The 12,500-nt window shown below is 38.8% G+C and overlaps 1 protein-coding gene across 1 annotated transcript in view; it reads right to left on the reverse strand.

Moving 5' to 3' along the window:
* Positions 1-5,073: 5,073 nt before the first annotated feature.
* The window catches only part of LOC119572982 (mediator of RNA polymerase II transcription subunit 7-like), a 20,624-nt gene continuing 13,197 nt past the window's right edge, over positions 5,074-12,500 (reverse strand). The window contains exon 4 of the mRNA XM_037919956.1: positions 5,074-5,642. Coding sequence (XP_037775884.1) covers positions 5,427-5,642 — 216 coding nt within the window. The 3' untranslated portion in view covers positions 5,074-5,426. The remainder of the gene's footprint in view (positions 5,643-12,500) is intronic.

Genomic DNA, 12,500 nt, shown 5'->3' on the forward strand with positions numbered 1-12,500 from the left:
GAAAAGAGGAGAGAGAAGAGAGAGAGAAGAGAGAAAGAGAAAGAGAGGAGAGGAGAGAGAGAGAGAGAGAGAGAGAGAGAGAAAGAAAGAGAAAGAGAAAGAAAAAGGTGAGGGAGAGAGAGAGAGAGAGAGAGAGAGAGAGAGAGAGAGAGAGAGAGAGAGAGAGAGAGAGAGAGAGAGAGAGAGAGAGAGAGAAGAGAGAGAGGGAGAGAGACAGGGAGAGAGACAGAGAGAGAGGGAGAGAAAGGGTGAGAGAAAGAGGGTGAGGGAGAGGTAGAGGGGGAAGTGGAGGAGGTTGGAGAGGGGAAATGGAAAGGGAGAGGGGGAAAGGGAGTGGGAGGAAATGGGGACAGAGGAAGGGTGAGAGGTTTAAGGGAGAGGAAGAGAGAAAGATGTTTTCCAGTACATCAAATTCGTGGTTGATAACACATTGATGTATGCAAATGCATTCGAATTTGTGTACATTTGCAGAAGCCAATCTCTTCAAATAAAGCTGCACAGTGACCAAAACATTCCCATTTCTTTGGTCTTCCCTATAAATGATAATAATGATATATAATAATAATGATAATAATAATTCTACTACTATTATATTTATTGTTATTATCATTATTTGCTTAATTGTTATTCTACATAAGTATAACAATAGAAATAATAAATATATGAATGATTAATTTCTTTTTTCTAGTCTGCATCTTCAAACTCCAGATTGTTTGTATAAGTGGACTGCTATTGAAGGCTACAACCGATATATAGCAGAAATAGTCAGCATACTTAATGAATAAACACAACATGAACATATACTATTACCATTATCATTATCATTGTCACTGTCTTTGCCATTGCTATTGTTATTGTTATTACTTTTTTATTTAATGTTATCATTATTATCATTGTATTATAATTTACCATTACCATTATTATTATAATGGCCATCATAACCATTGCATAAATAATTAATTTTAATTTCAACATAATGATATTAAACAGTAATATGGAAATCATACAGGTAACTTATGAGAATTAAGTTATAACCCTTAATTTTAGCATGTGCAATGTGTAAGCCATTAAGAATTGAGATACAATTATAATCATATCTTATCTTGTACATATAAACAACACTATGTTCCACAGAACTCACTGTGTTTGAGATGGCTGGTTTTGTTCAAGTGGTATGACACCATGGCTAGATGAATTTTTGTATGCCCAACACTGCTGAATTGTCTTAGCTTAACCCACAAAAGTTAAATAATTACAAGTTCGTGGTGCTGCACATTAGGCCTATAATCATCATCATCATCATCATCATCAATATCAATATCAATATCAATATCAATCATCATCATCAATATCAATATCAACATCAATATCAATATCAATATCAATCATCATCATCATCATCATCACAATAACAATAACAATAACAATAACAATAACAATAACAATAACAATAATAATAATAATAAAAAATAATAATAATAATAATAATAATAATTATTATTATTATTATTATAATAATTATAATAATAATTATAATAATTATAATTATAATAAAATAAATGATCATGATGATGATAATATAATATCAATAATAATAATAATAATAATAATAATGATAATATGCTATTTAAAGAGAGATACAAGACTGCTAATTACAAGCACATGGAAAGTCTTACTAAACATGTTTAATACACAAAAAGCTTGTGTGGGTCACAGCAGCACTAAAATACATTTGAGTGTATTCTCATGTATCAAAATATTCTGCATTTTCCAACAGCAATGCAGGTACAATTACTAAATGTATGCAATAATTTGATATGTAATTAACACTTTAATCAAAATAATATGGAAAATAATAATAATCATACATTCGTGATACTTTCTGGGGGACCCCTTGGCCCATTTAGCAATCACCCTATACCAGTCAGTGCATTACATATCTTGTATAGTAGTACAATTTAAAACATGGGCTGTCAGACAAGGAAGTCGCTGTATTGGTTGAACTGGCAGCAGCTTGGATTTTGATCTTGATGCTTTTAGCAACAGTCCCTTGCTTCACATTATGGTGGTACAGATGACCATATGTCCAGCTAAAAACTTAAGATATAGGGACACTTGGCTTGACTCTCAGTGGGTCATACTGTCCACAAGGGTTGTCCCCAAAAGTCTTAGTTTAGGCAAATTGACCAAATCTGTTGTAAAGAGGCTGAGAAGGGTCATGGATCTACCTGGGAGCTCATAAAGAGGGACCCTCATAGCTGGAAATATATGGTGCCCATGGCAATGCCCCTTCCTCAACATTAGCTCCAAAAACTGATTGATGTTTCTCTCTGTGCAATATAATATTTTTATCTCAATATTTATTTATATATGTGTATGTCATTATATTTCAAACAAATCTGTTGCTTGAGTGTGCATTTCTCTCACCAAAATAAAGCTTAATAAAAGTATTTGCAAATATGTTGATAATCAAATTACTATGCAAATAACTGCATTTTTCATCTGTAACTGACAAAACAGTCACAGGATATTTATAAGTTATATGGTTTCAACTGATGTAAAACAACTTATCATAACCTCTGTTTTATTTTATTTCAGAATCACACAGTATAATATTTTGGTTATTCTCATCTGCATACTGTGATATGTGATTTAACTCAAATATATCCCTTCATGAACATAAAAAATAATATTATGTTGTTGAGGCCTAACTGGGACCCCTTTAGTTCGCACAGTAGTGGGTAAGCACTCCATATCTCCAGTTCACCCTGGTAATCAATGGAATTATGGCAGTGAAATGTAACTGGATAATAATGCTTCTATAATTGTGCCTATGTGACACACTGCAGACATAATCACCAAAATTAAACAAACAAAATTATAGTGAATGTGAAAGGTATCATGTAATTCACACAGATTTTTAAAAGTAACTTATCTTTAAAAAGTTAAGATATTCCTTTTGAAGGCCATTAAACTGAACAACTTCATTCATAACCTTGGTCATTTTCTACTTGAAAACTTAAACTGTTACATATTATATTTAAAGTAGAAAGACCAGCTCAAGAAAGCATGAGAGAGAGAGAGAGAGAGAGAGAGAGAGAGAGAGAGAGAGAGAGGAGAGAGAGAGAGGAGAGAGACGAGAAAGGGGAGAGAGGGGAGAGGAGAGTGGAGAGAGAGAGGGGAGAGAGAGAGAGAAAAAGAGAGAGAGAGAGGGAGAGAGAAGAGAGAGAGAGAGAGAGAGAGGGAAAAGAGGGGAGGAGAGAGAGAGGAGAGAGGAAGAGAGAGAGAGAGAGAGAGGAGAAGAGAGAGAGAGAGAGAGAGAGAGAGAGAGACAAAGAGAGAGAGAGAGACAAGAGAGAGAGAGAAACAAAGAGAGAGAGAAACAAAGAGAGAGAGACAAGAGAGAGAGAGAAACAAAGAGAGAGAGAGAAACAAAGAGAAAGAGAAAGAGAAAGAGAAAGAGAAAGAGAAAGAGAAAGAGAAAGAGAGAGAGAGAGAGAGAGAGAGAGAAAGAGAAAGAAAGGGTGAGAGAAAGAGGGTGAGGGAGAGGTAGAGGGGGAAGTGGAGGAGGTTGGAGAGGGGTATGGGAAAGGGAGAGTGGGAAGAGTGGGAGGAATGGGGACAGAGGAAGGGTGAGAGGTTTAAGGGAGAGGAAGAGAGAAAGATGTTTTCCAGTACATCAAATTCGTGGTTGATAACACATTGATGTAAGTACAAGATCTTGAAATATTTATGATTTTTTTTTTCTGTTTTCTTGACAATGAAATTCCAGTCAATATGGTATTACAATCAATAGTTTTGAAAGACCTTTACAGAGATTTTAAAGTGATTTCTATTGGCTATGTAAATGACAGTAGAAACTCACTTGTAGAAATGAATGTGACATGAATGTTACTATTACCTTGTGGTAATGGTAATAGTAAAATTTATAGTAGTAGTTGGTATGTTAATAATAATGGAAAAGATGAGAAAAGATGAGAAAAAAAGACAAAAAGAAAAGAAAAGAAAAAGACAAAACAAAGAAATGAAAAAAAAATAAAAAAAAAAGAAGAAAAAAAAAATTTCAGGCTGATGATTGTAATAAAATGAATATTCAATAATGACAGCAATACCTATAGCTGGTGATATCTGATCATTAACTGGGGAAAATATATGATGATGTCAAAATGAAAGTAAAACATAACAATTGTACAATGATGAACTGACTAATACGCATTATAAGTGAAGTAATACATCTCATTACTGAAGAGTGATAGCCAGATCCTCCTTAATACCATTCCATAAAAATGACATTATTATTACAAACTTTAAAACTCTTTAACTTTCTAAAATTTCAATGCTAGGAGAGAATTTCTGTCCCTTGTTCCAACTCTTACCAGAAAAAGCCCTAGTAGTGAGTACCAAAAATAATGGCAAATGGTGATGGTGATAATAATGATACTGACAAAGACCATGGTTATGATGATCATCAGGATAATATACAAAATAATAATGACAATAAAAATATCTTTAATAATGGTAATAATAATAATAATAATAATAATAATAATAATAATAATAGTAATAATAATAATAGCAATAATGATGATAATAATAATAATAATAATAATAATAATAATAATAATAATAATAACAATAATAATAATAATAATAACAACAGTAATAATAACCATAATAAAAATTATTATCATTATCATTATTATAATAAAAAAAAGCCTGATTATATTTGTAGTTCGAAAAACAACAATAATGAAAAAAAAGGCAATAATAATAATACCAGAAATATAATAATAATCAATAATAACAACAATGACCATGATGAAAATGGCAATATTTAAAATAATAATAATAATAACAATAATAATAATAATAATAATATTAATAATGGAAAAGGTATATGACAAATATTATCAATAGGATTACTATTGAACATAAATACTACTAGCAAGTTTGAAATCGTCTTGAACTCTAATAACCAAAACACCATACAATAGTGAATCTTATCCAATAATTACATAACCTTTCCTCCTGTAATCTAAACAATACTTGGGTGTCTCAGAATGAAATGAAATACAGAAAACATACATTTTATTCTAAGTAACAGTTATGATCCTTTCTTAATTCTATACCACCAGTCTTTTGTGTAAAAAGGTCCACTTATTGTCATATTCCTCTTCAAAACACTTGATAGCATATTTGTATAATGTTACTTATAAATTTATAAAAGGGGTTCTATTTCTTATTTCACCACCTTAAAAGATATACTATGCATTACAAAAATCATTTTACCACTATAGGAGTCAAATATTCATTTTACCACTATAGGAGCCAAACATTCACCATAAACTTTTGTGGCACAGTTGTCAGGTTTCACTTATATGACTTCCATAATGAATGATGTATAAAATTCACTTTAACTCTGATCTCTACAATGCATCAACAATATTGCACATAAGTCTATCTAAGCTGGAACATTTATCTTCTGCACTGCTGTTTGCATCTGTCTTTGGCCTCAGCTGCAGCTCCTCAGGAGTAGGTACTAATAGCCTTGAATCTAACTCTAAATTATCTGGTAAGGAGGCAAGGGCTTCTCTCACCAATCTTCTTACATCATCTTCTTGTCTTTCAAGGCGTTCTGCAACCTAAGAAAAATGAGAAAGAAATTAGTAGTCTGAATACAAGAAATAAATATTCCAATTAATTTCCATACTTACTGTCATGTCACATGGTTTGAGCAAATACTAAGTACTTAAAAACTTATAAACAGACTAGAGTGTATCTGATTTCAAAGTCTTTAGTGTAATTTAGAGCTGGATCAAGTTTCCAAAATGCTTTTCAGGCACTATTTACATGTATACCTTAGAATCTTGTGTTCTTCAACAATATTTATACATATGGTAAACTAAGTCTCACTTGTCCATTACACAATTTTAAAATAGAACATTCTAATTTGATACGTAACACATGCATACATGGGGAGCTGAACAATTTTGAAATGTTAAATACATTAAAAGAAGATGTTTTCATTTCAAAGTTCAGGTATCATGGGGGGAGGGGATTACTGCTGCATGTGTCCCTTTTTTACACAAAATAAAGGTTAATGGTTACAAAGCAAAATAAATGTGATAGACATCAAAGGTCATATAGCACTACAGAAAAATGTAGTACTGAAAAGGGTAAAGGGGGGAGGTAAAAGGTGTACAGCAGTTTAGGATAATTGGTACTGAAAGTGAGGGTAGGGAGGTGTGTAAATGGTTATGGGAGGATTAGCAAAAGGGTGCTTAGATCAAAGTTGTCAAAGGAAATGGTGTAGGATTCTGCAAGGATGTCCATGGGCTAAGGTTGGGATTAGTGAAAGAGAAAAAAAGGGGGGTGGGGATGTGTTAACCCAATGCTGCTGGGTGGTTTCCTGATACGAAAGCCCTCTCTCCCGGGCTGTATTCATAGTGGCCCGGGCCCCACTGCTGGGGGATAGTTTTGGCACCATAGCATGCGTGGCATGACCATACATGCCCACAGAAAACGGGACTGGTGCAACATGGCATGTATGTACATGCCACCTGGAATATAGTCCAAGCATGCCTGAGCATGTACGTACATACCACCCGGCAGCAAAGGGTTAAAGGCAATTAGATCAAAGAGCAGTTTCAGGAGAAATCCAGGAAAGTTGTTATTGTAACAAAGCGAGTTACATCTGTATCCATTACGGAGTTGAAGGGATACCAGGGAAAAAAGGGGGGGGTGATGCAAATGGAGCATGGAGGAATGGGATGTGTTGGGAGGGAATGGGAGGAAGGGGTGTAGGGGGAACAAGGGCAGGAGGATGGATGTCTGCAATCATTTTAAGTGCAGAGGGAATGGGAGCAAAGAAATTGGAGAATGGATGAAATATGGGTATGTTATTTTGGGTCAGGATTAAATAGTTTGAATGTCATCTGAACTGGAGTTGACTGGGGAGGAAATGAAGGTTTCCTATGACAAGGAGAAGACAGGACAGACATTTGAGGGGCAGAGGAAGAGGTACATGTAGGAGAGGATGCTGTAGAAGATGGGATGGTATGTTTTGATTGTCTGATGTGATGACTTGAATAAGGCAGAAAAGGGGTAGACACCAAGAAGTAGAGTTTGAGCGTCTGAATTTAGAATGATGGAAAAATTTGATTGGGAGAAGGAGGGGGTCGAAGTGGGAATGTAAGGAGTAGGAGGAAGAGATACTGGAGATGTAGAAACAGCTTGGGGAAAAGATGGAGGGTCAGAGCAAAGGACAGAACTGAAGTAGGGAGCATAAGGAAAAACTTGTTAGCTATCTTCCTGTCTGGCCTCACTAGTTTGAATCTGAGGACTGTTACCTCAGACGTGAAATTGCAGGTAGGGCAGCCCCTAACTACCACAATTGGCACATATATGTGATTGCGCAAGGCAGTTTGAATGATCATGTCCTGGTTGGGCATATAGAGGGTAGCAAGCTGTGGAGCGACAGCCTGCTAGAAGGGTAGCTAAAATGGCAACACTTCTGACATTGACAGGGGAGGAGTTGATATAGTCAGACAGGGCAAGACTCATCACAAATATAAACTTTGTGGGGGAAGTCAGGTCTATGACGGTAAAATTGGCAATATTGGTGTAGGACCTTCAACGGCCTCTGGAGGGAATGATGGAGCACAGTACTGATACTGCATCATAGTCAACAAGGCAGGCAAGCTGGTTGTTTTCAGTCTGACCAATCCTTGTCATAGACAGGGCAATCAGCTAGGAAGATGGTTGGTTAATGGTTAATGGTTAAAAGCAAGATAAATGTGCTAGACATCTAAGGTCATGTAGCACTATAGTTAATGTTAGGGAAGGGTGGTTGAGTTAGTGATTATTTGTCTAAGCTGGGCAAAGGAATTGGTGAGTGCAAGGGTTAGAGTCGGGTGTGGTAAGGAGTTAGATTAGATGGAGGGTATGTATGCATTTGAGGAAAGAGAATAGGTTGTTGAAACAGAAAGTGTGGGATTCTGTAAGGATGTCTGATAGGTTGGGAGGTCGGTGAAGGGAGGATAGGTGGGGGAAAGCAGAGGTAAGTATGGACGAGACATAAAGGGAATGTGGGGAAGAGACAAAATGATAATTGGGGATTGGTATTGGAGGATGTGTAAGAAAGGTCTCTTGAAGGCATACAATAGATGGGTTATAAGAGGAAAGGATATGACGAAGGTCAGGTTTGTGGGAGCGGAAACCGTGAATATTCCAATGAAGGATAGTTATATAGATTGTAGTATGTTTTGGAGATTTTGAGGGGGAAGCAGCTAGAGGGTGGGATAGGGACCAAGAGGTTTGAGATGGAAGAGGTGTGGGAGTTGGTGTTCTACTAGGAGGGGTATTAGGAGACAGAGGGTCTGTGGAAGGGGATACTTGTGACATAAGGGATTCACGTGTGTATCAAGGAGGAAGTGGAAGGGATAGAGGGGATGGTGGGAGGGTTACATAAGGGATTCACGTGTGTATCCAGGAGGGAATGGAAGGGATAGAGGGGATGGTGGGAGGGTTAATGTGGGCGGGGTTGGGGTCGGGGGGGATGGGCTGTATTGGGAGGAGTTAGGAGGATAGAGTGTAGGAGGGATATCGTTAGGAGGAGGATGGATATCAGCAGTTACTTGGAGTGTGAAAGGAGCAGGAGTTGTAAGATTTGGAGGTTGTGTCAGTTTTCATTAAGTAATCTTGAATATTTTCAATAGTTTCTTCTGAGGAGTTGGTTGGGGAGTTTTGGGGGATAAAGGATTTCTTGTGAGGGGGGGAAGAGAGGATTGGTGTCTCCAGCGTAGGGGCAAAGGAAGGTGGAGGTGTTTGTGTGGTAGGGGAAGAGGGGGTGGAACGTTTGTTCTGTCTGTTACGGGTAGTGCGAGGAGGGAGAGGGGAAGGTGTTGGGGTTGTAGTGGTGATTGGAGTATCTGTAGTAGAGATTGGAGTGTCTGGGTTTAGGATGGCAAAAGAGTTTGACTGGGTAATGTAGGAGGTAGAAGAGGGGGAGTTAGATGTAGGGGGGGTGGGTTAGGAGAATTGGTAGAATGAGCAGTATTACTGGAGTAAGGAGTAAGAGAGAAACCACGTCGACGTGCTTCCTGTCTGGCTTCACGTAGTGTGAGTCCAAGTTTGAATCTGAGAGTTGCTACCTCAGACTCAAACTTGTAGGTGGGACAGCCCCTATAAAATACATTATGGGGGCCGCCACAGTTGGCACATGTGCGTGATTGTGCAGAGCAGTTAGATCGGGTATGGCCAGGTTGAGCACATAGTGGGCATCTGGCTGTGGAACGGCAATGTTTGGCTGGGTGTCCTAGACGCCAACAATTTTGGCACTGACGTGGAGGAGGTTGGTATGGACGAACAGGGAGGGATTCTCCTCCTATGTAGACGTTAAAGGGAAGGTCATGTCTACGGAAGGTAATTTTGGCTATGTTAGTGGGTTTCTTTCGATGACCTCTGGGGGGAATGGAGTAGCATTGTACTGATGTTGCATCATAGTCTGTGAGACAGGCAAGTAGGTCTTCTCCACAGTCTGACCAATCTTTGTCATAGATTGGGCAATTTGCTGGGGAGATTGAAACTGTTCCGGTGCAAGTATTGAGGGTTGGATGGGGTTCTGCAAGGATGGGGTTACCATATAGGTCAGTTAGTTTTGTTAATGCTATAGCTTGGTTTTCGGATGTTACTGTGACAAGACGGGAGCGGTCGGGTCGGCTACGGAAAGAGACTTTACCTACTTGTTTTTGGAGACATTGTTGGAAGAGAAGGGTGTTGTCAGAGTAGGGAGCTGTGGGAGGGATCACGAAAAATCGGTCCCATTTGGCTGCGCTAAAGAGAGTATTCAAGATTGTTGTAGAGATAGGGGTAGTAGAAGGGCGGGGGCGTGACGAAGATGGAGTAGTGTTGAGGGAGGTTGTGTTATGGAGAGGTGGGCAATAAGGCTGTAAGGTATTAATAAGGGAGGATGGGGTGGTTGATGTTGGAGGTTGTGGGGATAGAGGTGTTGAAGTTGAGTATGCTGGAAGAGTGGAAATGTTCCTTAAGGGTTGATTGTTGGCTACTGTACAAGTAGGCATTGATGTGGGGGTAGTTATTGCAGTGTTCAGAGCCGTGGTCAAAGGAGAGCCTGGGGTCAGGGAATCGGGTGGGTTTACATCGTTGGGGCTATTTGATAAAGGGGCAAGCCTCATTGCCCCTAATAATGGGGATATGTTTTCATTACTGGCCATGGTAAGCCTGGGTTATGTTGGGGATAAAAACAGTCCATCCCTCAGGGTCCCCTTGAGGGGTAAGGGCTAGGTAACTAAATCAGGGGAATACCGTGCCCATGGCTCCCTCAGGCCGTTCAGGACTGGCACAAAGTCAGCCTTTCATCCTTTCAGCACGGCTCTCCCACCTTAGGAGGTGGATAGCAGAAGGGTTTGGTGAAGGGATAGAAACGAAAAGTGGGAAGGAAAAAAAAAGACCATGCAAAATTAGTTGAGTCGAGGGCTGAGTCCCAAGGTTGGGGAGTTCCCCATCATTGGGTCCCAGTCTCCGCCTCCTAAGCCCCCCCACGACAACAACGGGCAAGGGATTGGGGGTCAGCTAGGAAGATGGAAACAGTTTCAGTACAAGTATTAACTCCTTGGATCTGGATGCTTCACTGCCTGTACATAGCCCAAAATATGGGAATTAGGCTTACTTGAGTGGCCACTCTACTAGGTGTGTGGCTTGTAGGCTAGGTGCACAAGAACACTCAGTGACAAGACTCAGTGCTTCACCTTTGTGTTGTTATTTTCTCTTATTCTGTGTTTAGCTTTTCTGCCATTTTCCATTGTCTATATTTGTCATTTGATTTGCTTTATTCATATGGTAGTAGACTGTTTTCCTTGCACAGACTCCATATCATCTCTCTAGGTAGTTTTTAAATGTGAATAATGATAACAATAACTATTTTGTTACCTGTGTAACTTTTTTCTAATATTCAATTTCTGTAATACAACCTGCATTGCCAGTCATGGCAGGCAGGAATAGGATCTTATGCAGTGGAAAAAATGTCCACCCTGGAGGTGGACATGGCCCACAGATGGTACATTCCACTCACTTATCGATGGAAATAATGCTAAAGCCCCTTCCTAAATGCCTACTGAGTCTAATCACTCACCAAGAGCTTTGTGCATTCATTGCAAGTCATTCTTGTTACCCCAACCTTCAGCCGAAATTCTCATGGTGGCAAGTTCCAGTCACCCCCCGCCCTCAGCCAAATTTTTCATGATGGCATATTCACATCACCCACCCTTAAACCAATCTTTTTCCATGACATGATGGTCTGTGACAGGAAAGAAATGATCAGAAAGGCTATAGAAACTTTGCCTACTTGTTTTTGGAGACATTGTTGGAATAGAAATATATTGTCAGAGTAAGGAGCTGTAGAGGGACACACACACACACACACACACACACACACACACACACACACACACACACACACACACACACACACACACACACACACACACACACACACACACACACACACACACACACACACACACACACACACACACACACACACACACACACACACACACACACACACAAATCAATCAGTCAATCTCAATTGGCTGGTCGAAAAAGAGTACACAAAAGATTTGTAGAGGTGGATCAAGTTGAATGGCGAGGACTGGAGGAAGAAGCAGAGGTGCTGAATGAGGTAGCACTAAAGGGAAGTGGACAATAAGAGATGATGGGGTTAAAATGAAGAAGACAGTGGAGGAAGAGGAGATTGAGTGAAGGATAGTGGAAGAAAAAAAAAAAAATGTTTTCAGAAGGCTGGGTAATGACCAGGGTAGGTGCTTTGGAATGGTTGAGCTGACAGCAGGAATTAAGGAGGGAGAAGCATTCATGTTCAGAACATGATCAAAGAAGAGCATGGGGTTAGAGAACTGGAAAAGTTTAATCCATCAGTAACAGTATTAGAAATCTCTTAGTGTCATAGACTCTGGTGATTTCTGGCAACCATCCAATCGCTGGGAGCGGGAGTCTACATGTAGCAGAACTTCCCACTTGATGCACTCTAGTGTATCACCATGTGCATAGCAGTAGTCAGCAGATTAAGCGGTTTGTTATGATGGCTATGCACATGACCCAGCAGTAGTGGGTTAAGGTGGAGGTGGGGATAGAGGGTGATTTGGAGTTAACTAGCCTATGGTATACGTACACAAATGAGAAAACTACCAAACAAATGCTGTATGCAATCTTGCATACAGCATTTGATGATGACACAGCACATAGATATGAGTTCTTGAATGCCCAAGAACACTTTTATACCAATATCAGAAAAAATGAAAATCACAATGATTTATAGTGAAAGATTTTCTTTAAAAATGTAAGTTTTATGTACATTTACAGATGAAATATGCTTTCCGTCAAAACTGCCTGGTAATATGCTGTAACTTATAAAGGGGTCTGTATGTGTATCAAGTACAATGTACTAAAATTAAAAAATAAAA

The sequence above is a fragment of the Penaeus monodon genome, chromosome 5 (genome assembly GCF_015228065.2).
Source record: "Penaeus monodon isolate SGIC_2016 chromosome 5, NSTDA_Pmon_1, whole genome shotgun sequence".
NCBI classification, from domain to species: domain Eukaryota; kingdom Metazoa; phylum Arthropoda; class Malacostraca; order Decapoda; family Penaeidae; genus Penaeus; species Penaeus monodon.